Source organism: Nilaparvata lugens, chromosome X (assembly GCF_014356525.2).
Source record: "Nilaparvata lugens isolate BPH chromosome X, ASM1435652v1, whole genome shotgun sequence".
Classification (NCBI taxonomy): Eukaryota; Metazoa; Arthropoda; class Insecta; order Hemiptera; family Delphacidae; genus Nilaparvata; species Nilaparvata lugens.
In genome coordinates, this window is record NC_052518.1 from 94,622,934 (window position 1) to 94,649,467 (window position 26,534).

General features: G+C 34.1%; 1 protein-coding gene across 1 annotated transcript; it reads right to left on the reverse strand.

Annotated features, from left to right (window-relative positions):
• Window positions 1-1,073: 1,073 nt before the first annotated feature.
• On the reverse strand, window positions 1,074-25,278 carry LOC111053761 (transmembrane protein 185B-like). Its single transcript, XM_022340687.2, has 6 exons — window positions 25,041-25,278; window positions 23,766-23,942; window positions 20,568-20,775; window positions 16,015-16,275; window positions 9,178-9,301; window positions 1,074-5,362 (listed from the first exon to the last, which is right to left on the reverse strand). The coding sequence occupies exons 1-6, from the start codon at window positions 25,076-25,078 to the stop codon at window positions 5,130-5,132; spliced, it is 1,041 nt and encodes a 346-aa protein (XP_022196379.2). The 5' UTR covers window positions 25,079-25,278; the 3' UTR covers window positions 1,074-5,129.
• Window positions 25,279-26,534: the final 1,256 nt, after the last annotated feature.

Sequence of the window (26,534 nt, forward strand, 5' to 3'; positions counted from 1 at the left end):
AGAATTTTGGGGTCATGTCTCGGTCCAAACCCCCGGAGTTTTATGAATTAATATATTATGTATCGAATAATTAATTGTTTCAAACAACCAGGAGCAGGCGAAATTCCAGCAATTTATGATATAAAAATAATTTTGCCTCAAATGGAATAGTGACGGAAAAATAACAAAAAATTAAGATACAGTTTTATGTAACCTCAATTTTGTTGGAAGCCTTCCGCTGTGAAGACACACCAATGTATGACGACTGTGTGTACACACATGTTTATCATGCCTGTCCTACCGTTAGTGGCCAGTCTAAAAATGTAAATATTAGAAAATATCTAGAAATGTAATATTTTTGCAATGAACCAATAAATGGACCTTAAAAACATGTATCTCCACACATCATATCCTTTCTATGGGTGTTCCCATAGAACTGAGAGTGAAGTCAGTGTCTAAGAGTATGTTTCAAATGTGCCAGGTTTCAAATTGTCTTGCATATAAAATTAGATTAACATAACCTACAAGGTTCTGATTAATTAAAGATGAAATGAAAGGTTAGGGAGATTAGGTTTTGGGTTATAGATGACAATACGTTGATATTATTCGAAATGTGGTGATACTTTTAGACAATGAACACAAAAACAAAAATTTAAAATATTGCACATTTGAAATACTAGACAATATGAATGACACCCCCTTTCCATCAGCACTTGAATAAGCAAGGAATTGGGAGGCGATAATTCATATTGAAATTGAATAATAAAAGAGATGTGATTTTCCAAGCATTTTGATAGATGTAACAAACCATTCCAACAATTTCGAAAACTTCCTAGTTCTGAATCATAGGAATGTGAGACTGCATAGGTGGAAATGAGTAGAATATTTTGCATTAGTTTGGTGAATCATAGTGGAGACGTTGGCAGCAAAAAAACCAATTTAGTCTTCTTGGAAATAAATCACCACAAACACTATGAAGTAACATAAGTTTATAATACTTTATTACGAATAGTCATCATAAAAAGAAATAATAACTTATTAAAAAAACCCTCCACACTATTGATAAATTTAGGATCGAAAGCACTTCAATCAAGTCCATAGAAAGAGTAAAAAATGATTTATTGTATTAAAGTAATGAAACAAATAGCTTCATGCTTACAAAGTTCCAGTAAATAACAAATTGTGATTTCCTCATCACATTATGATAATAATGCAGTTCTTATGAAAATTAAACTTGAAAACAGAGAAATAGCTTATAAAATTATGTAACATTAATAATGAAAATGGAGGAAACTAAAAATCGTTCTTCAATGAATTATTATAATAGTAATCCTGTTACATAGAAGAAATAAAAATATAATAAAGATAATTTAAAGGTATATAAAAAATAAAGAAAATTTAAAGGTCTATAAAACAAAAATGAACTTTAGTTATACAATCGATGAAAAGGAAGAATAATTAAAAAATCAAAATTGAAATAGAATTTCTGTTAAAATTGAGATAATAAGACATACGCAACATAGATCTGAACTTCAGTGATAGAATTGATAAATAAATAGATAATAAGTATAAACCATTGAATTGAAATATAATAAAAAGTAAATAATATTTGTTTTTGACAATCTACCAACGAAATTGTAGTGTAATTTTTGGGTTCTACCAAAAAAACCTATACAAATATAACTATATGATTATTAAAAAAATGTTATCAACGATTTAAGGAAAACTCTCAACTTATAACACAAAACCAGCAATTCAACTGATGACTTAATTAGAACTACACTATTCTTAATTACAAGAAAACAAAATAATTTCATCTTTGTTCTTCCAGAGCTTAGAACATAATTAAACATTTATTCGTATAATATAAAAAATGTGACCTTGTAAAAAAGTATTAACATTGGTATTAGGCTACTATTGACACTGTACGTTGTTGCAAGTAAACTTGAAGGCTACTCCATACAAAAAAGTAGAATCTACTACAAATTAAATTAAAGAATAAGCATCTTTTGCTTTGAGAGCTTGAACATATTTTCACATTTTCAAAACGCATTGATCACTTTGTTCATACATTTCTTGTAACTAACTTTTGTAACATGAATGTTGAGATTTATAAAAACACCAAGTCTCAAGTGACCGTGGTATCTTGTAATAAAAATTTAATCGGTTTCGAGTTTCAACTGGACCAAACTTAATTTCCAAGCTGAAATTATGTTTTGAAACGATTAAATGTTATTCAATATGCGTGATTGAAAGAACTATCTCTATTTTGCAGCATTGAAACACAAATTTCTTGTAAAATGCCATTTTCAAGAATACATCCTTTGTAAGATTCTTAACAAGTATGGAAGAGCAATAAATTGAATCACAAGCTTTTTAAGGCTGGGTTGCATTAAGCCATATTTTAATAGAATTCTTTCTTTCATAGAATTACAGAATTTTTTTTGAAAATTCACTTCCAGATATAAGTTGCTGCAGACCAGTATATGCATCAGCATCATAAGAATATACATGACATTGCGCATTATACTAATCTAATAATACTGTAAAAAATACAACAAATACAGAAACTATAGAAAATGCCTTGTAATCAAATGCTAGCAAACATTATATTCCAATTTATAATATATTCATGATATTCACAGATAACTAATCATATTCTTCAATAATAATAATAATATTGTTCAATGAAATTTACAAATTAACTTTTCTCTAAAATTCCAATTCTATTAACACACATAATAATCTATTGACATTGAATCATCAACTATCGAAGTTTATATACAAAATGTTATAACCATCCAAGTTTGAGATATTGCAAATTGCTTCTAAATTAATTTCACTTAAGAGTTAATTTACTGATAGAACCATTTCAATAAGTTATTACCTAGGAATTAACAAATTATTATTGCTTTTTAGTGCTTCTGATACTTGGTGCGAATAAAACATTACAATGATTTTCATTAAAAACCACAGTTACATCTAAAACATGACAAAAATTCATGTTGATTATCAATGATAACTAATAACATTTAAGAAGTAAACTGAATGGATACTTGACTCGTAAAACCTAAAACATTTTATTGCTGGCGCATTTTCAAAACATTACATTTTCTGGATATAAAGCTTTCATTTTTCAAGCCCAGAAAACGCCTGTTTGCGAAAAAATAAAAGACGAACACTGTATTGGAAGTAATATTTCAAGATATCATTAATAATATAGATCTTTCATTATTTTTCAGGGGAGCTACGAGAGTTGAATGATGCAATATCAGGGAAGGAGAAAATCACGGAAGATTTATTTTTCTATTAAAATACAATAATCTTTTGATAAATAGCATTTTTCAACCCTTTGGACATTGAAGGATTATCCAAAAACAGATTTCGGTGAAGATATTCCTCAATTTCATAGATTGTGCACGGGCACAAAAATGTTTGCTTAGCTTCTCTGGGCTTAAAAATATGTAGTATCAATAGTTTCATCATCGACCAAACATCAAATTTCAACAACGCTCATCCACTAACTAGTTCATTTTAATTAAATTAAAACTTAATTTATCTACTCAATCCTATCTCTAATCATATTCCACGCTGAATAACAGCAATAACAATTACATCAGCTTATTATCTGAAAAATATAATCTTCCAGTAGACGTTCGTTGGATTTTAGTGAATTATTCACATGATATGCAATTAAAATGTTTTCTCAACGTGAAAGATGAGAAATGTTAAAGCAATCCAACTGACGCTCAGTGGTTCGATCCAACTGACAATACGATGATCGAATTAAAAATTGACTAAAACCAGATAAGAACACAGGGAGTCAAAATATTCATATCTGGCTACTAATTGTCAGCAGAACCACACATAAACAAGCAAGGCCACCAATTCAAAAACATTACAATTATAATTCCATTATGCTATCAAATCAAACATAATGGCGACTTTGGATCGGGTGAGAATACTTAGCACAAAATGCTAGCTGGTAAGTTTGGTTCAAAATTTGTGAAAATGTTCTCACAGAAATCCAATAGCAGTGAGGTTGAAAAAAAGGGTCCTGTTTCATCAAGTAAATACAGTGAAAGTATGTTAAATGTAATGTAATTAGTTTATGCGGCTAGTGTATGTGCACCTATACAGTATAATAATATACAACCAATAGAATGTCCAAGAAACAGGCCCTTAATTTCTACTTAATCTAGTGAGTTCCACAGTCCAATCAAGATCAAAATAGGGACCCATGAAAAGTCAAACCATGAAAAATTATATGAGATAGAAATATGAGTTACAGTAAAAGACGGTTATTAGCGAGGTAATTGGAGACGATTTGTATAAAGGAATCAGTTACAAGGCAGGTAGAAAGCTAGATCCAGAGCCTGGTTCCTAGCTTTTTTGGGAAGAATTACTGTGATCATACTAATCGATAACATACTACTTGTATGTATAATACATCCATTTTATTATTATAATACAAGCACAAATCATATACAATGATTGGGTGAGGACAGTAATTCATGGAAGGATATTTTAAAAATAATATTAAAAAGTTTAAAATACAAGATATAAATAGTATTAAACGTTTAAAATATGGATGGGTAGAAGCACTATGTGAAGAGAAATACATATTCACAGTTGTTGTAAATTAAAATTTGAGCTGAGAGCGTAGCCTCGTCTTTGTTAAAAATAATCCAGAAAATATAGAAAAATTTGAAATAAACCATTAGAAACTAATTGAAGACGTTCATGCCGTCATGATTAAAGAGGCCAACTGATCTTACAAGAGAGAAAATCTAGGCTCTTGAATAAAATAATCAAAATTGTCCAAATCGAGAAAGGGATGGTCACAAAAAGTATAGGATGAAAAACAAGGGTAAAAAGAAGTTTCGATTTGAGCACCTTAAAACAACATCAAAAATTAGAAGACGTCAATTGTTAAAAAAAAACTCCTCTACAAAAATATACTTTCATGTTTCGATACGTTTCATCCATTCATGTTCATTAGTAATATCACAAGAAAATTTTCTAAACTATCTGAACTAGAACTGAATGAGTTAACAATACACGGCATTCACACAATATTTCACAGCATACATTTTTTGTTAAGATCAACTGCCTATTTACAATGCTTATAATGCACACATTTTATCAGGTTAGTCAGGCATCTCTATCGATATAACAGGTACCACTGGTTTCATGAGGTCACTTTTCTTGTGATTTTTCTCTTTGACGATTGGTTGTTGCGATGCGTTGTTACTTGTGCTGCTGTTCCTATCATTCTGTTCGGACCCTCTTCCGGCCGAATACGCGATGTTGGCATACTCCTGTAGAAACGGACAGACGCTTAATAGGAACTGAGAGAAGTCCTTCCTGATCCCAAACCACCCTGAAAAAAAACAAGATCTATTTGTTAAAAAAATTATATTTCCTGGGATTGAGAACTTGAATATTTTCTATAAAATCATACTCATAGCTTTACGGCATAATAAGCCCCTTATTTTCATTGGCTAGTCGTTAGTAATTGAGGAACTTTGAGTGGGTGGGGTAGAGGGGGCAGCTTTACGTTACATCAGATGATCAATGTTCTGAGGTGTCAATCAATCAAATCAAATATTCTTTATTAAATTATATTTGCAAACACTTGACAAAATTGAAGGCGTCATAAACAGGGTTTTCTAAAATAGACTAACAAACTTCGTGAGGTGTTTCCTCAAGTCAGAATAGAGAAAATAGTACTTGTAAACATGGGTCCTGAAATGCTTTGTTACCGAGATAATAATGGCAGAAGATCTCACATTCTTTTTCAAATGTTCAATGTTATAATTTTGTGGCGTCCTCAAGAGGGATCAAATCTTATGTAAAATTGGCCGAAAATGAAATGACACCAGTAAGAAATTTGTAATTTTGATGATTATTGAGAAATTGGGCTAAATTTGCTAGCGAACTCATTCATTCATCTTCAAAGGGATAGAAATAGGATACCTTGTTGTTGACTGGTAGTTTGAATTATGTAATATTGCAGAGAATTCAATTCTGAAGAAGAAATATTCAATATCTTATTCACCACATCGCACCCAGACCTCACACAAATCAGGACCTACTTTTTAGAGGTTCATGTAACGTTTTATTATTGTTTGAAATAATCTAAAATCGCTTACTGATAACATGCAAAGAAAATAATGGAGATTGTTGCATTAATGAGGCAGACTTTAACAGCATGCCTCCGTGTGCACTTCAACGGTCATCTATCACTAAAGCGGCCATAGCAAAAAGCTGCTAGCAGACGCAAGCTCTTATTTCACCAGCTGGCTGGTGAGTTTGGGAATAGGTCAGGTCAAGCAGTTGATTGCCCTGATAACTGGAAACGGCCACTTCAGGAAACATCTCCACAAAGTTGGACTCAGAAATGAAAATCAGATGTGTAGGCTTTGTAATCAGTCTGAAGAGACTCCAAGCATATCATACTGGATTGCGAAAGATGGGCTCTGTTTGGCTGCATACAACCAGGTGATTAAGGTGGGCCATCCACTAGAACCGTTTTCGTAGAGCCGAAAACTACCGAACGCGACCAAACGATCCACCAACAAAGAAAGGAATAGATGCTCGTCAATTGCAACAGGTTCATACGGCCGTGCACGGCCGTCTCCAGCCGATCAATTTTTCTATCCGAATTGAATGGGATTTTCCGGCTCTATCCGGCCGAACTAACTAGTCGAGCTGAGACAACAAAGTGTTACTAACCTAAGATTATTTCACAGTCTTGTTGGTTTTTGTTTTTTGAAGTTGTTCTGTTTTATAAAGTTGTAACTATGGACACTGAATAGTTGATAAGTTTGGTTCAAGAGCATGTTCCATTGTGGGATATGCGAGACAAAATATCATCGTCGTGATGTTCATAGGAATATGTGGACAAAGATTGCTGAACAAATAGGATCTGAAGGTAAAATTATTGTAATGAATAACTAATTTAGTGGATATTTGTTTATTCAATTTTCAAAATCTCAATATAATCATTGTTTATGAGGAATTTTGGTGGCTATGATAGTAGTTGATTCAATAATTGGCAACCAGCCAACTTCTGAACTAGACTGACGTAAACGGTTCCGAATTAACGGCCGACAGATTCGTCCGATCCAACGGCCGAACGGATCGGTTGTATACGGTTCCAGTGGACGGTTATCCTAATGGGATGTTAATATAGGGAAAAAACTCCTGGACCTTGTAAAGGACACAGGTATTGGTTTGCCCAACTAACATACTTTGGACACACAATAAGCTTCGGTTGACGTGTAAGGTTCTTTGAATCCTTGAATCTGTCCCTTCAAAAACATGAACAACATAACATAACATAAAGCTGCCATATCTCACTTAATATTTGTTCAATTTTAAAAAATGAGGTGTCAATCGATTTGCAATGAAAATTACTACAAAAACTTATTCTTGTGATTTATTTGTAAAAGCAATGGTTTTTTGGTTATTCGAGAAATAAAATTTCAAACGGCGGCCATATCGTTTCATGAACTTGGAAAATTGTCATAATTTTTTTGTAGCTCTGTCTAGTTGTCATAACTGATTCTGTAAAGTTTCACTTCCGTATGTTCAGCCTTTACTTAGAAAAAAATAATAAGTAAAAAATAGCAGATTATTGAATAGTCATCTGATACATGAAGATGTTTCCGGTTATTATGATAACATTGTTTGAACTGCAGGCATGCACAGTAAAACAAATTTTTTACAACTGGTAAGCGCGACATTTTTTTTTAGTTTGTAATGTTATTGTGTATAGTGTGACATTGTTAGTATTTTTATAATGTTTAAATGATACTGAAGTTCTCTTTTTTCTTGTCGTTTTAGTTTTATTTTTTTTTCTCTTTCTTAATTTGCTTTGTAACTGTAACACTTCCTTTTTTCGGCCTTAACAGGTTTTTGTAACCTTTGGGATTATTTTCCATGTATATTTGATTTTTGATAATGTTCTTGAGGGTATGATTGTGATTTTTTAGTTATCTTGTAATTATTTCAGTAACTGTGGTGATTCAATGCTCTGTATATACTGTAAAAAATGGAAAATAGATTGATTTGAAAAAATGGTAGCTGTGTGAGTAACTAAGGACTTTCGGATAGTTTGAGAATGATATTTAGATATGTTTCGTACCCAGGACCAATGCCCTAGAATATTGATAGGGAGTTTGGAAACACTGTATATAAAGACTCTATATTATAAACTTGTTAGGCTAGCTACACACTCATCGATTTTTGTTCGTACGGTATTTTACGGTCTCAATAAATTCTAGAGGATTAAACAGATGATGTTTGTGAAGTTCCATTTAGGGCCGGTTTCCGAGCTCGGGATTTGACTAAGTTCTAGACTTTAAACAGCTGGAGTCAGAAAATTGGCTTTCCGAAACGGGGCGTAGTAGTAGCATAGAGAAACAATGGCGTAAGTAGATATCCCATGGTATAGGGCGTTTATGTCGCAACTTTTACTGTTATCTCAGGCCGATTACTGTTGATTATTGTCGATTTTTACTGTTTTGTTGGGGTGAGAGTGTATGAAGGGCACAATATGAGTGACAACCAGTGTCACACAGCTTCACTGGAAAGAATTGCATGAACTATCGTCTTGAGATAACAGTAAAAGTTGCGACATAAACGCCCTATACCATGGGATATCTACTTATGCTATTGTTTCTCTATGGTAGTAGTTATTGTCACAGTCACATTTGAATTAAATTTCAAAAAACTGAAAAATTTAACACAAAATAAAATAAAGAGAGAATAGTGTAGTTTCAGCTATTTTGAATTATTTAGAAATGTTTAATTTCGTCAAGGAAAAACGTTTCCAATTGTACAAATGAGAAAATAAAAACTGTGACTACTGTTATAAAAACTGCGACTACGCCCCCTTTTGTAAAGCTAATTTTCTGACTCCAGCTGTTTAAAGTCTAGAACTTAGCTAAATCCCGAGCTCGGCAACCGGCTCTTAATCTGACAGAATTCATAAGGACGGCAAAATATCGTACGAACAAAAATTGATGTGCGTGTGCAGGGCTTTGCTGTACTTGTTTAGACATGTCACATGTCACTGGACTATGCTTGATTATGTAGTGTTTTTGTGATAAAATGAACTTTATTCTAGTCTATTCATTTTTTAAAATAATTTCTACGAAATATTTCAATTGAAGAAATTAGAATACTTACATTTGTTGCCTCCTTTCGCGCTAAACGACATGAGTAACAAAGTGACGTAGGATACAAACAAAGGCGAAACAACTCCACTGTAACTCATAGATATGTCACCGTCCAACTTATTAGTCAGAAGCACCTGTTAAACAGCCAACATTCCACAATGTAATTAAAATTTTACAGTAAAGAATATACACAATGACAGATTACACAATTCAAGGATTTCACTTGAGCTGAGTTGGACCAACTAACATCAAATTAACACTGATTCTATAATAGATTCCACTTTAATAATCAAATTTAAAGTTATGGAGGAGTTCAACATAATATTCATTGATTGATTGTTTTTATTTTGTGCTAGGTCTAGATAGACCCATTGCACATCAAAATATTTTACATCAGGCATTATAAGTAGCATAAAAAATAATAATAATACAGAATATAATGATATGCTGCATAATACAGAAATTATAAACATAATAAAATTCACGCAAAAAATAAAGATAAAAGACTAAGTATAAATATCGGGGACCGAGCTTTGCTCTGGAGTACAAAAGCATAAAAATATTATTAAGAAAGAAGAAATAATAATGACATTCATAGTTCATACAGAAATCTTTTATCTAATCACAGTAAATTGAGATTAATTCCCAGATGAATGTAAAAATTTCCCTCACAAAGGCCCGGTTGCACAAAAGCCGGTTAAATTTTAATCCTGATTAAATTCACGTAAACCAAATCAGAGAAGACCATTTCAAAAAGATGGATCTACTGGAATTAATCAGGATCGAAAATAACCCGGCTTTTTTGCAACCGGCACTAAGTACCTGATTGAATGATTACAAAAGTTCAACAGCTGAGTCATAATTTTGAAACAGTCCCACACACATGAACTCGCTCACTCACTTCCATCATCAACAGACGACGAAATAGTTATTGTCAGCTGTTTTTCCAAGGATGAATAATTAATTATCCTTTTAATGTCCTTCAACGAGTTTTCCCAGGGATGAGACCTAGTGCAATCGGATTTTTATATTATAGACCTACTATGTTCTGAATTTCGTGAGAATCGTTGAAGCCGTTTTCGAGATCCGGTGAAATACAAACATATAAACAGAAATTACTCGTTTTATAGTGTAGGATATTGACTAAATAGAATATGAATAATGCAATAACTATATGTGTAAGAAAGATACAAAATAATAATGGACTGGAGACTGAATAAAGGAATAGAAAGTGAACCCTTTGCACTATTCAACTAAAATACGCAATGGAAAGAAAATAATTCTGATTGATTAGAATCTGATTTATTAGAGTTAGGCGATAAGCACTGATCACTCATCAACTCCAAGCAAGTGTGCATGTAATCTTTCTTTGAAGATTGTAAGAGTGTATTCAACAAATTTTATTAAGATAAACTCATTGAATCTATGAATATGCCCTCCCTATAAATTCCTCCCTACACACAGATGGATAGTCTAGTAGGGGGATTCTAAAATATGTGTATATTGTATTTCATATTCGTGTATTATGTTTTTTTGGAAATAAACTGAAATTGAATTGAATCGAATTGAATATTTTCATTTTTTCTTAGTAACTTGCTTGATACGATTGTAAATTGTAGTGAAGATTGTTTTGCGCTTAATAATTATTTATTCATAGATACAATCACAAAGCATATGAATACGATTAGGAAGGAACAACAGGCTTGGCCCAAAACTATTCCATTCCAAATTTTGATAATAAATAACATATTAAAAAAAAAGGTTGAGTTTCTACTGTAAAACGTTAAAGTTGAATTTTCGTCCAAAAATATATAAGTTGGAAATGTTTAATTTAGAAGAATTAAAACACCAAACCATAGTTAAAATATTCAATAATGCCTGTAGTCTTCTGTGTAAAAAATACATACTAATGGATACTGAACCAGCTCTATGCTAACTACAGGCAGTTAAAGGTGGATTCGCACACAACAGTGAACAGTGAAAATATAAATCCAATAGTTCTAATTGGAATATTCACACTCAGCACGGCCGAACGAGTATGAATAATCTCATAAGAACGTATGGGAATTATATAATCACTGTTCACTGTCACTGCTCTGTAGGAATCTAGCTTTATTCAATATAGATGTTGATGCGACCATGTAAGCATTAAGCTGGGTTTTCGTTTGTGCGTAAATACCGTCGTCGACCACAACCGGGAGAGAATCTCAAATTGGGTAGATTTCAATTTGTCTACATAACCTGAAAGATTATGTTCAATTATGTTTTAATGGGGCAGGTTGAGATTATACTTTTGTTATACTTTTAAATGGCAATATGTTGATATTATTAGAAATTTTCAATTCTTTAATAATAAAGACAGATAATGAAAAGTTATTTGATGAGCTGTTTCAGCACACTTGAAATTTGGACAATATGAATGTCAACAATGCTTGTCGTCGTCGACTGCGGAACTTTACGCACAAACGAAAATGCATCTTTAGAGATTTAACGATGTTGTAGTAAACTGACTGTAAATAAGATACTCTATATTATACAGTATTACTCTTTACTGTATGATACATGTATTGTATACGTATTAATAATCAATAATCTTTATTCTTGTCATCGAACATTACAAATGTTATAAACAAACGTCATGTGAAGATAAAACATAGCATTGCATATATACTAACAATATATCATACCGCTAACACATATATACATAACATTAAACATGTATACATATACAAATATAATATAAAACAGTCAGATGCTCACGTTATGACTTAGGTATTCGTCAATTGTATAAAAAGCCTGTTTTTTGAGCCATTGTGCTACTGTAGATATGAACTTTTTTTGTGGTAAATTTTCTATTGTTGTCGGTAATTTATTGAATAATAATTTTATTGTTTATAATTATTATAGCTTTTGAATGTTTTTTGCAGTCTGATGTATGGTGTAATTAGGTTATTCCTATTTCTAGTTCTATGTTCATGCTGATGGCTATGTCTTGTTAATAGAGTTAGGTTATTTTAACATGGACCAGGTTACAATAAATGTACATTGAAGGGAGAGTCATGATTCCAAGCTCGATAAAACTATTTTTACAGCTTTCAACACTCCTCAGACCAACAATACAGCGAATTGCTTTTTTTGCCAAATAAATGCCTTCTTCATATCACTTGAGTTACCCCAAAGACGGAGCCCATAATTGAGATGGGAATGAAACAAACCATAGTAAGTCAGAATAAGTACCTCCCTACTGACACAAAATTTTAGTTTTCTTAGTAGGTACATAACTCTGGACAGTTTCTTACACAGATGCTCTATGTGGCTACTTTAACTCAATTTACTGTCTACGACAATACCCAGCAGTTTAATCGGCTTCAGGTACTCCTGGTGCTCCCTGCTTAAATTATTTCTAAGCGTGAATAGAATATTTTCTGTTTTACTCTCATTGAGAGTCAAACAATTAGCAGCATACCACTCCCTGCAGCGTTCAACCGAGGAGTCAAGCCTATCAAGTACAGCCTCTACACTAGTATTAGAATCAAGTATGGTAGTGTCATCAGCATAGAGCACAGATAAACATGAAACATTAACACTAAAATCATTCACAAAAGCTAAGAATAGAAATGGTCCAAGGACTGATCCTTGTGGAACACCTGCCAATACTTTTTTTGGTTCTGAACATTTATTATTTTGCCTATTCAGTCGAACTATTTGTGTTCTGTCACTAAGGTAACTTCTGATCAATTTTAATTCCTTATCTCTAATGCCATAATGTTCAAGCTTGTTTTATAATGAATCGTATCAATGGAATAAAATGTGTACTATAGATTGTGTACAATGGATGAGAACTTGAAAATCTCTAAAATGAATAAATAAACTATATTTGTTTCAAGCACATGATTTTCCTGATTTTTTAATTTATTTTCGATATTAAAATGTTAAGAAATCTTTTTATAGATTATGAAATAGCTTCAGAGTAACTAAAATCATTGAATGGTATCAAATATTTGTTGGTGCTCATGCCCACATAACCCATGTTCGGGGGTAACACTAGCCCTAAAGTTGATTCTTTCAAGTTACATGCGTTCTGAACCATCATAAGTGTTCAACAAGTTCATAACAAACTATCTGTTATTTTCGGTACATCAAGAGAATGTCATTGGAAAATTTTTGAAATGAGGACAGAGACAGTGAGGATAATGTCCTCATGAACCCTAGGCTTATGCATGCGCAAATTACATAATAATGATTAAATTTGGAATAGATAAATTGGAGGCTCTTCTCATGAGCACAAGCCAACGAATGTTCAAGTGGCACTTGAAATATTTTACAGAAGTATAGCTTAGTATCAAGTAGCATTTATAAAAACGGATTCATCCGTTCAGTCATATTTTATAGGCCTAATGGTATATATCCACTTTGATTTTTAGGCCTGAAACACAATAAGGGCCGGTTTCCGAGCTCGGGATTTAGCTAAATTCTAGACTTTAACTATCTTTAAACTCTGGAGTCAGAAAATTGGCTTTCCGTGTCAGAGCGTTTACGTAGTCCAGGACTCAAATAGACACTGGAGTTTAGAGATCACGTTAGACCCTGGAGTTTATAATTTCTGAGTGAAGGGCTTATGAGTCCAGGACTTGAATTAGAATCTCGCCTCTTTCCGAGTCAAGGATTTATCAAAAATCGTCAAGTCGAGAACTTAAAACAGCGTGATTTTAAACCCTCGACCGAGGTACTGTAGGTTTTAAAATTAAGTTATGGACTTAAACTGAGCAAAAACATCTCCGTTATTGTCTTGGAGTAGGTGAATAGCCAAATAAATGTCTTTGAATACGTAAATTATTTCGAATGGTACGTGTAAATTCATAATTTATAGTTTACAAGTCTATTTTAAAATAAAGTTCCATCACTTCCAATGACGTATGGAAGTATGACTTCCAAGACATCAATCAGTATTCATTTCCATCTTCACTTCTTCAGGATCGTAATATGAGAATGATCCCTTGTCTCAAGATATAAAAATAAACATGAATGGTAACTAAAAACAATTTATTCAAATACATCCAGTCCATTCGGATAGGCTATTGAATCTGGAATTGCCATCTTTTATTATACAAAGTGAGTCATATGTATTGGAACCCTTCAATAAATTGGAGACTGTTGTAGATATAATACTGTAACTTTCAGGATAAGTTACTGGTCAAATACTCTACATTTGACGTACAATTGAATCTCAACCCCTCATAAGGGGGTGACTTAAGGGTTGTAACTCGAATATTTTAAATGTAAACACCCATTGTGTGGTACATCATTTCAAAGGCCTTTTTGAAACAAGAAAGATGACATCGACAAAAATGTTCTAAGATACTTGAATCCAAAATGGCGGCTGATGAATTTTATCAATTATTTATTTAAAAACTGAAACTTCAATCAGCCGTCATTTTGGATACAAGTATCATAGAACATTTTTGTCGATGCCATCTTTCTTGTTTCAAAAAGGCCCTTAAAATTATGTACCACCACACAATGGGTGTTTACATTTAAAATATTCGAGTTACAAACCCCAAGTCACCCCCTTATGAGGGGTTGAAATTCAGTTGTACGTCAAAAGGTAGAGTATTTGACCAATAACTTATCCTGAAAGTTACATTATTATATCTACAACAGTCTCCAATTCATTGAAGGGTTCCCCTACAAATGACTCACTCTGTATAACAAAAAGGTTACTTCATAACTTTCGCAATAGAAGTTATCTAGTACCCCCTTTCTATTTCAAAAAATAGATTGAAAAATGTAAATTTTATTGTGTGCGTAATAGTAAGTTTTCGTTTATGCGGCCGCAGCCGACGACCACGAAAGAATATTTCTGGATTTTTATGGGAGTGTTCCCACACGTTCGCAGGCTGCAAAAGTACGAGGACTCCCAGAGAATCAAATGCTTTTCTTCTCGGTCGTTGGCCGTTGAATGCGAAATCACCTTTAACTATTCTTTCATGGCAAGAATCAGCTCAACTAATTTCATTCATGCAATCGTTCATAAATATTTCACTCGATAGCCAGCCAGGTCACTATTAGTGAGGTCCACGTTATAATGGCAGTGGAGAAAGATAGGAGAAAAACATTGCCGATCCTCTGTCTTGTCAATGCCTTCTATAGACGGTAGCTGATACAGGTCTATTGATAAAAAAATACTTCACTTATATGGGCTACTTTTGTACAAGTTGAAATTTTAATTTTGTCGAAACTAGTAGTTAAAATATTTTAAAGTTTTTAATAATAAAGGGTACTACAAGTTTTTATTAATTAGGTTTATTGATGTGATTTTTTACTGAATTTTCACAGTTAAGATGAAATATTTTGTTAATCAATTAATACTTCTACATTGTTGAAAGACGATCTGGCAACAGAGCAAAGCGAGAAAGAGATAGCGCTATCCGCTTTGGTGAATGATAGACACGGATGGCAATACCATTGCCAATCAAACACTGCCATTATAAAGGTGCGTACAGACTTACGCTCTGCTCCGCAGATTTACTTTTACTTTTCACTTTATTTAGTTTTGTCACCCGATCAGCTGGATTGAATGTTTCATATTTGTGAGTTTAGGTTGTAGCGAAGTCAACAACACGACAAGCGCGCGATCATCCTTCGAACCTGAATTGAACTCTTGCGTAACATCTCGCGTAACGTTCATGATCGGAGCGAGTGCGGAGCGTGTTCGAGGCGCGTATATTTGTACGCACCTTTACGAGGATCTCACTATAGATATCATTATTATTAATACACTTGATAATAGTTTATAAGCTTGATGATTTATATGGAAAACACTGACATTACTGAATGCTGTTATTACCTGGAAGACTAAAACAGGAACGACAAGAAGTGTGTAGGCAAGAGCTGAGTTGAACGACGTTCTTCTTTGTCTGGCGTTCACTTGCGGTGTGCGAAACAGAATGCCGGCAAATATAATGGTGTACAACACACCAACCAAACTCAAGCACATAACAATCCACAATGGCACGAACACCACCTCCCAACTCCACGAAGTGAAACCATCCAGGCGAAGTGAAAGAAAAATGAATTGCAGCATGTTCACTGCACAGAACAGTTCCAACTGGAAAACCACATCAAACATATTAATTAAACAATAAAGAAAAAATGGAATGTCTATAGGAAATTTGGTTTGTGGATTTCCTATGATAAAATAAGTTGAATAAAACTCGATGAAAGTTTAGATTTTTTAATTTAGATATGACAAAACTGAACTGAGAAAATATTAAATAAACTGATACAATAAATTATTAAACAAACTAATGCAAGTTTAAAACAGGTTGTTAATCACAGGTGGCAAATATCAGACGATTCGCCACACGTCCATGTGACGAATGACAAATTGGAAATGCGAAGAGAAATTCAAATTTGTTCACCACCAAATCAAATCAATCAATCAAAAATTCTTTATTGCTTCTTCAAAACAAAAAATGATATACAAAATAACATTCAGCAAAAATATAAGAAACCAAAAGAATGAAAAGAGAGAGAATGAGAGATGGCAAACATACTATTGAAACAAAGATAAGAGTCACTCAAAAAGTATGTTCTCGATTTTACTGGTAATTATCCATTCAGTAGTTCTTCTTTTAAGCAATGTAACAGAATTAAATATGATAATAAATTGGACAAAACATGCAAATACCGAAAACTAATACTAATCAATTAGACTGTCCAAAACAGCGCAAAACGCAACTTTTCTCTTCAGTTTTTTTCTGAAGATGATGCCCACATGAACTCTAGGCTAGTGCGTGGGTAATGAGATGGATGATGATGATTCTTTTAATTGAATACCTTATAATAAAAGGTACTAATATAGGACAGTAATTAACTTAGCTAGTACTACGATAACACAACTTGCTGATGACACATCGCTTATCTTTAACAATTATTTATTAGATAGTCTAGAAATAAATGCTTTTACTGGAGTACAGTCAATTGTCCAATTCTTGAAGCAAAGGCAATTAACAATAAATAGTAAGAAATGTCAATTCCTACAATTCAAAAGTAAATATAATTCAGTAGAGGATAGAGAAATAAATGTGTTTGTAGAGGAAAATGAATTAGACCAAGAAGAGAAAGTAGCATTCTTGGGAATTTTATTGGACAGGAAATTAACATGGCATCCTTACATTGAGAGCATATGTAATAAGATATCATCTGGGGTATTTGTCCTGCGGCAGCTTGCTAGGCTGAATGATAAAAAACTACTGTTAACTGCTTACCATGGACTTATACTATCTCATATTAGGTATGCTATTTTAGTATGGGGTAATTCATCTCAACAAAATATGGACAGGGTGTTTAAGATTCAAAAGAAGGCACTCAGATGTATAGAGAAAGTGAATAGGTTAGACTCTTGTAGGCCTTTATTTAAAAAGCTTGGTCTATTAACTGTGCCATCTTTGTATGTATATGAAGTTGTAATGCATGTGAAAACGAGTGGTGTGATCCAGAATTCAGATGTTCATGAGTATAATACGCGAAACAGAGCAGATTATCATATAATGGGTCACAATAGTAGGTTATTTGAACAAAAACCAGATTATTTTGGTAGGAAATTTTATAACAAGCTACCTCAAATCTTGAAAAGTAATGATGATTTGAAGATTTTCAAAAAACAAATTAAAAAATATTTAGTTGATAGAGCTTTTTATAGTGTACAAGAATTCCTTTCAAACCTAAACTAGGTTGAACTACTTAGTGTTAGAATTATTATGTAATAACATGACTTGTCTTATACTCCATGACTGGAGTCTTTAGGACGTAATCTTAAAAAAAAAAAAAAAAAAAAAAAAAAAGATAATACGAGGAGATAGCGCCATATGCATATGTTTATTTGTGATTTTGACATAATAAGAAAAGTTTTTCAAAATGCAAATAAACCCTGCCTATATTATGGTTTGGAGCAAAATTTTATGCAAATTGATCGAATATGACGGTCACAGTGACTCTGAGTTCAATATATAAGCATGCTATATGAATATTTATTCATACTACACCTGCCCATGCTACAAAAACGATTGGTTATTTACTCTTATGTAGCCTATTCATTAGAAACAATACCTTGACCTTTTCTTTTGATTGCGGATGATGCCCACATGAGATTTTTGCTTGTGCGTGAGTAATGAATAGTACGAGGGTGATTTGATGAGTTGATCAAAACGTCCATACCGACCAGTGGGATTCGAACCCACGACCAGAACAGACTGAAGGATGCAACACCTAAGGCTCAACTCACACTACCTCGACTCAAATCGTTCGACTTCAGTCTCTCAACCTTACGACTTTCTTGCTCATTGTCACTACTTAAGTTCCATGCTACTCCAGTTCTAACCTCACCACCTCAAGTTGTATTATAATAATCATAAATGTATTGTCTTATCTAGAATGATAGAACAAGAAAGAAATGTGCTTTAACCATGAAGATATAACTTTAAAGTTCAATTTCTAACCTCACTTATTTATAATGCACGGTACTACACAACTCAAATGGAGGCTCGACCAAAATGTGGAGTCGACGATCGACTCAGTCTCACAGTCGTAAGGTCGCGGAGACTAGAATCGACTGATCTGAGTGTCACCATTTGTAAACAAATGCTGCGTCGATAAGAGACTAGAGTCGCAGTCTCTTCTCGACTCGAATCGCGTAAGTTTGAGTTGAGTCTAAGGGTAACCGTAGAAGTTAGAATTTTATGGATTTACGGGAAAAGCAGCCAGGTTTTTCAATTCATATCTCTCGGGGAGATTTCAGGCAGTCAGACTTTCAAACGGATGTGGCGGGGTAGAAACATCTGAGTGGAAAAGAAATCTATGTGGGGTTCCTCAGGGGTCGATCTTGGGTCCTGTACTTTTCAATATTTTTATTAATGACCTCCCTCATAGTATTAGCTCTGACCTCATTCTCTATGCAGATGATACCACTGTGATTGTGAAGGGTGAAGATGATGATGAAGTACAGCGGAAATCAGTACAGGCTCTTAACCAGCTTAGCCATTGGTTAAGCTGTAATCTTCTAAAATTAAATTTAAAGAAAACCCATCATCTCAAATTTTCTACTGGGGGCTCTGGAAGTCTCGCACATACTCTTTACTCAACAACAGGAGAGGAATGTTGCGCTGCTGAGATGATTAGATTTCTTGGTGTTGACCTGCAGGGAAATGTCAAGTGGGATAGCCACGTAAAAGCATTGGATGTGAAATTGTCCAGTGCTATTTTTGCCTTGAAAACAATAGTCAGAGTGGCAAATAGAAAAACAGCACTAACTGTCTATCATGGCTATTTCATGTCTCACATCAGATACAGTATCTTATTCTGGGGCAGCAACCAGACAAACCTTCAGAATATGTTCCGTAAGCAAAAGAAAGCAATCAGGGTTATTGAGGGAGCCGAATCTAGGGTTTCATGTCGGCCAATTTTCAAAAAACTCAAATTATTAACAATTCCAGCCCTTTATTTTTTGGATATTGCATCTTTTGTTTACAGTAATAAGCAGAAATTCATGGAGGATAACATTTCACACAGATACCCCACAAGACATAAAATGTTTACCCTCCAGTACCCCACTCATAGACTTTCGCTCTTGGAGGGGGGACCACATTATGCTGGGCTCAGAATTTTCAACTGTTTGACGGAAGAATAAAGTCGTCCATTAGAACCGTTTACGTCAGTCTAGTTCAGTAGTAGACTGGTTGCCAATTATTGAATTAACTACTATCATAGCCACAACATTTTTTCATAAACAATGATTATATAGAGATTTTGAAAACTGAATAAACAAATATCCACTAAATTAGTTATTCATTATAATCCTATCTTCAGATCCTATTTGTTCAGCAATCTTTGTCCACAGATTCCTTTAAACATCACGACGATGATATCTTTTGTCTCGCATAAACTCACAATGGAACATGCTCTTGAACAAAACTTATCAAGTTTTCATTGTCCATAGTTACAACTTTATGAAACAGAACAACTTCAAAAAACAAAAACGACTGTGATACAATTTTAGGTTAGGAACACTTTGTTGTCTCAGCTCGACTAGTTAGTTTGGCCGGATAGAGCCGGAAAATCCCATTCAATTCGGATCGAAAAATTGATCGGCCGGAGACGGCCGTATGAACCTGTTGCAATGGAAGAGCATCAATTCCTTTCTTTGTTGGGGGATCGTTCGGTCGCATTTGGTAGTTTTCGGCCTATGCTAGTTCGGACGAAAACGGTTCTAGTGGACGGCCCACCTTAGTCGTCTCGGCTATCCTGGCCAGCGACTTCATTAACAAGAACTAGATAAAAAAACAAGAATTAACAATAAAAACGAAAAACTTCAAAAGAAGAAGAAGATGAGATAATACCCACCTCGAAGGATCGATCATGTTTCACTGCCCAAATGCAAACTGCTATTGAAACTATGGATATGAAGATCAACGGAATAAACACTAGTATCCATAAATGTCGACCTGATTGAAGTTTATCGCAAACTAGGAGTTCAAACATGAGAAGTATCAAATGCAGAGCCAGACTGATAAGCATTGCTTTGTAATGGACGTAGGCTTCACCTTCCAACCTGAAAATCAATGTATGAATGAATCAATTATTTTATTTGATCAATGAATCAGATTGAATCATTGGATATTAATATTGATCATCATTACCAAGCATTTTCATACACATTGATGAATTTCAAAGACATAAAAAACATGTGCCATCAGATAAAACTACAATAATACAATATCAAAATTATACTTTATTGTTTAACTGATCAACTATAAAAGTTTATAGGCATTTCACTATACTAGATTACATTTTAATACAATAGAAATATTGTCATGTACCATTTAATCACATGTAAAAGCTGGATATAGCAAAGTAATGAGAATCTGAGTGAGCTTGCTCTATTAGTTTTGAATCGATTGCATATAACTGAAGATCCAGGGTTCACTGTCTTAATAGTGTCGCTCTATCTGTAGTGTTTCATATGCATTTCCGTTATTTATATCGAGTTGGAATCAATAATTAAATTTTTGAAGCATTACAAGATTTTGATCTCTCAACATATAACCTTATCTTGATCTACAACAATATTCTATCAAAATATGATAAGATTTGATTTCTGATAACAGAGAAACTGATTAATTGAAATAAGTTAGACCTAGGCCTATCCTATTAAATTTCAAATAATCAACATTGTTTTTGCCATTTGGACCCTGTTGCATGAGAAATACAAGCTAATATTTTAGTAATTTCCGATTCTAGACCAGTTGACTAATAATATTATTAGTTATTTCCTCATGCAATAGGCCCCAGATAGCAAAGTAGAAATTATCTAAAAAATACGTGTTTGCCGTTCAAAATTCAACTGAGAGCAACATTAATATTTACTAAACCACCTCTGTTGGCAGGCACAATTGAGTTACAGTTGTAAACGGGTGACATTGATTTTATAATGTATTTCAGTTAATCTACAACAGCTGTTTGGTCAGCGTTTTTGTTCTATGTGTTTATTATCTAAAATTACCGAATTTCGAATAATACCAACATACTGCCATTTAAAAGCAAAACCCTAACCTCCCTAATTTATCCTTTCACCTTTGAAACATAATTAAACAGAACCTTCTAGGTTATGTTCATCTAACCTTATAGGGTAGATGAACTGAAATCCAGAAGAACTGAGACTCTCCCTTGTAAACGGTTGAAGATTGTAGTTTACACCATGGGGGAACGGCCCAAGATCATATTATTATTATTATACGTAAAGCCGTTGGTCCCGGCTGCCTGAAAAGCAGTCGTAAGGTCATGTCAGATGCCCTTAAATTGATCAGTTGCGACCTGAAAACTCTGACACTAGACCTGAGCCAGCCAGATCACTCGATATTATTATTAATATTATTTTCTATTATAATGCTATCTACTCTAGAAACGGGTTGCCGCCAACCTGTCAATCTGTCACATTATATTATCGTTATTCTAATTGCATCCAATCTTTATTCTCATTGATTAATTATTTATACTTTGTAAAATTCGTTGAATAACTAGCATTATCGTCATTTAATGTAAATTAGTGTATAAGCCAGTAAATATTGTAACATATATTTAAATGAAGAAATCTAATCTAATCTAATCTAATCTAATCCCCGACAGCTAGTCTCCTCGCTATTTTGATCACAGGCGTCAGTAAATCCCCTGGCAGAATATACCATTGCCGTCAACTAGTCTTTCCGACAGTTTATCCCCTACTAAAACGAAGGAGCCTGGTTGTCGGCGACAACTAAGCTCCTCACACGCTCACGACAACTAGTCTCCCCGACAGTAAATCCCCCGCTGGATAGGCCTATGAGGGGTCTGGTTGTCGTGATCGTACCCGACAACTAAGCTCCCCGAAAGCTGATCCCATATTGAACATTGAAACCAGCTTGAAGCGGGCGGGGAATTAGTACAATCACATACACTGATCCACACATTCTATAAATTCGATTATTAAAATTACCGTATTTTGCGTTCAATCTGATAGTAGTGTGAAAAGTTGTAAAATTACTATGGTGAATGAAGTTGAAAAATATTGCTACTGAGTATGTACTTTGATTAAACTCTACTAATAATACAAATCAAGCGTTCTGGAAATAAATTGGTGAGTTTACTTATTTATTACATTCTATAAATATTCAAAAAACATGTGTTTTTTTTTTATTTTAAACAGCATGAATTTAAAAATTTCCATATTAATATTGGCCTAATAGGTACCCTACCTATGTTCGCGATGAAATGTTTTATGTACCATATTCATTTATTTACCGCCGTGATTTTATATTACAAGATCCATAAGATCGTGGCAGTTTTCTTGACAGAACAACCTCCCAATAACGAATACCTCTCTGCAGAGAATTTTTTCTCTGGATAATCGACTTAGTTATACAGAGGTTCGACTGTAAATGTCAGTTTACTCGCGAAAATTCCGGCACTCGTGCCGAAGCGTGCGGGTTCGGTGAAGACAACCAAGATCCTTGCACGCTAGCGTCAACTAGTCTCCCCGACAGTAAATCCCCTACTGGTTCAGAGGGGACTAGTTGTCGGGACCGTAGACGACAACTAAGCTCCTCGGACGCTGACGATAACCAAGCTCCCCGTCAGTAAAGCTCCTCTCTCAGGAGCTCAGTTGACGCCGTCAGTAAATCCCCTCGAAAGTGGTTTTAAAAGGAGCTTTACTATCGGGGAGCTTAGTTGGCGCGTTCCCCTAGAAACATGAGACTTGGCATCCCTGTAGTCCTATCTTTCCCACTGACTTTATGGTCCCAAATAAAAGAGCGACTTCTTGCGTCCTCAGAAAATGCATGGCCTCTTACGGGGAGGGTCTATCTCGTATAGTTTACTCCATAAGAAACGATGCATCCGGCTAACGAGATGAAAAATTCAGCGCGTCTGGGACCCCTATATACTTTTACGTTCCATTTGTGTGCGGCGCAGCGCGTACGCACCTTAATTGAGCAAAGTTTTTGGTCTTAACGTGAATCTCACAATAAAAGAGAATGATAATTTTCAATTATTACGCTAATGACTGACCTGAAATGCGGGTATCGCCACCAAACGTAGCTGCCAACTGTGGCTCCAGCTATGACCATGAATTTCCAGAACCATATTGGCGAGAAAACAGTCCAGTAACTCCAGTTAATAGAACCGTCCAGTCGCAAAGCAAACAGAGCAGTGAACACCATCAACGAAGAATGTACTATAAATTTGCTGAAAAAGATAAGGAAAACTGAAAACTGTAATTTGAAAAAAATGGGAGGGTTCGTTAGATAATTCGACAAAGTGAACTGAAAATTTATAAATGAATAAAGATTTACTAAATTACTTACAGAAATTTTCTAAATGAAATGCCACTGGAAAATGCTATTCCCTAAAACATAGATGAGAGTTACATCATGCTAAATTTGGTGGAGGGGTTTTATTGAAGCAAGGGATGCAACATACATCATTTTGAAGCAAACAGAAAACTTACGTAGCACCAGACACTTTTTTCGAATCCACCTCCCAAAAAAACGGTTTAAACACATATATGAATAATTTAAAAGATTCCAACTGGTTTTATTAGATTCATCGTTGAATTTAGTGCATACTAGAACAACTGAAGTGAAAATGAAGAATTTAATTACTGTAAGCATATTACAATATTTGGCCATCCTTTCGAAATGTTAGGTTAGATTGAACTTGTTTAGACCTCCTCTATCAAAAATGGGTATCAAAAGCTCCTCAGGTGGCATTGCGGCCCATATTTAGTACATAATATAGGCCCAAGTCCAGTCCCAAATAGAACATGAATAATACAGGTACAAATTGAATGCTTCATGAATGGTGATATATTAAAAAAGTTTCTCAACTCTACATTTTTGTAAACGACCAGTTAAACTTCAATTTAAACTAGATGTTCCTTTTGAGACAGTGTTCTAAATGGGATACGACTGATGTTTGTATTATATTCACATAATAAATTGTGAACAGTTTTCAGCTGTGATGATCACATACATTATATAAAAAAATGTAAGTAGCATTCTGCTGTGATGATTGCATACATAATATAAAAAATAACTAGTTAAACTTCAACTAGAAGTTAAATCATTAAGCTACAATGCCATCATGCAGCCTACTAAGCACGAACAAGAAATTCAATAGTTTTTGATGAAACTCGAGATGAACTGCACATATTACAATATCATATCGAATATTCCAATAACACCACATAAATACATAATATAAAAACAGTAAACTACTTATAAATATTGACGATCAATTTTAATGCATAACCTCAAACTGAGTTTGTGAGAATGACTTGTGTACCTGGGATTGAAGTCCTGAAAAAGGGTTTGCAAATTCATTTTGATAACTCAAAATAAACTTCGACAAACACACAACATCATTTTCAACTTTACACAAGTTAGTTCCACTACACTTTTATTAGTAAAAATAATTTTTTAAGCTAAAACAATAATTACAAGACACAACCCACAATACAAAATAATACAATAGCCGTTTGTTCTCATTTGATTCTCAATCCATCTACGTCACTCACTTGTCTGTGGTCTCTGTAGCTGTACCAATCTGGTTTCTGGAATACAAGGCTAGAGGCTACTCCACTTATTTACCACTCTATCGAGTTTCACATTCGTGACGTCACTCAAAGGCTATTAGTGAGGTCCACGTTATAATGGCATTGGTGAATGATAGGAGAACAGCGTTGCCAATTCTCTGCCTTCTATAGGAGATAACTGATACCGGTATATATATATATGATATTGTTAATTTTGGTTAAAAATGATACATAACTTATAATTTATCCGCCAAGAAGATATATTTTTTAATGATTTTATATTTATAGGACTAAATTTTCATAATTGGATTACATACTTTAGTGATTAATTATTATTTCTGCATTGTTGAAAAGCGATCTGGCAACGTCATGGAGCTAAAAGGATTTTATTAAAGTTATATATATTATTATTGTTCAGCTTACTGGTACATACCAGATTTTTTTACAATTTTGCATACTGAATCTCATTATTAAATTTGTGTTGAATAAGAGAATTTTATCATGTGCAGCATGAGTACCACATCATGTGCATGAGAACTACAGCATGTGCGGTGGACAGACTACCATTACAGAACTGTGTATTTGAAGAGTGACACCTATGGATCTGGTAAAAATTTTAAATGGCTATATAAGAGCTCCAGGAGTCCTGGTGTTTATATGGCTTGTCTACCTTTCTTATGAAGGCAGTCATTTCTTTAATAGTCTCACCACTTAGCAGACTAATCAATATCTGTCTGGAACAAGGTGTCTTTCCTGATCTACTGAAGATTTCAAGAACAGTGCCCTTCAAGAACACCCTTCAAAAAGGGTAATACTAAAGAATTGTCGGATTACCAAACTATTTCTCTGATTCCAGTTTTTGCAAAGATTATGGAGTCGGTGATGCTCTTACAGCTTTCAGCTTATTTTGAAGGAGAATTCACTCTCTACAGAGGATCAGTCTGGTTTTTGCCGTGGTAGGTTGACTATGGATGCTGCTCAATGCCTGGTGGAATCCATACTTGAGGCAATGGAGAAGAAACACTCAACTGCCATGACCCTCTGTGACCTCACCAAGGCATTCGATTGCATACCTCATGAGATTTTGCTGGGGAAGCTCCTGAGATATGGTATTGGAGGAGTGGCCATGAAATCAATGGAGAAGTAGATACCTTCTATGGCGTAAGCAGGTTATAACAGTAGGTTACCTAAACGGTGCCAAATCACAGGAGCTTCAGGTCAAGTATGAAGTGCCACAGGGATCA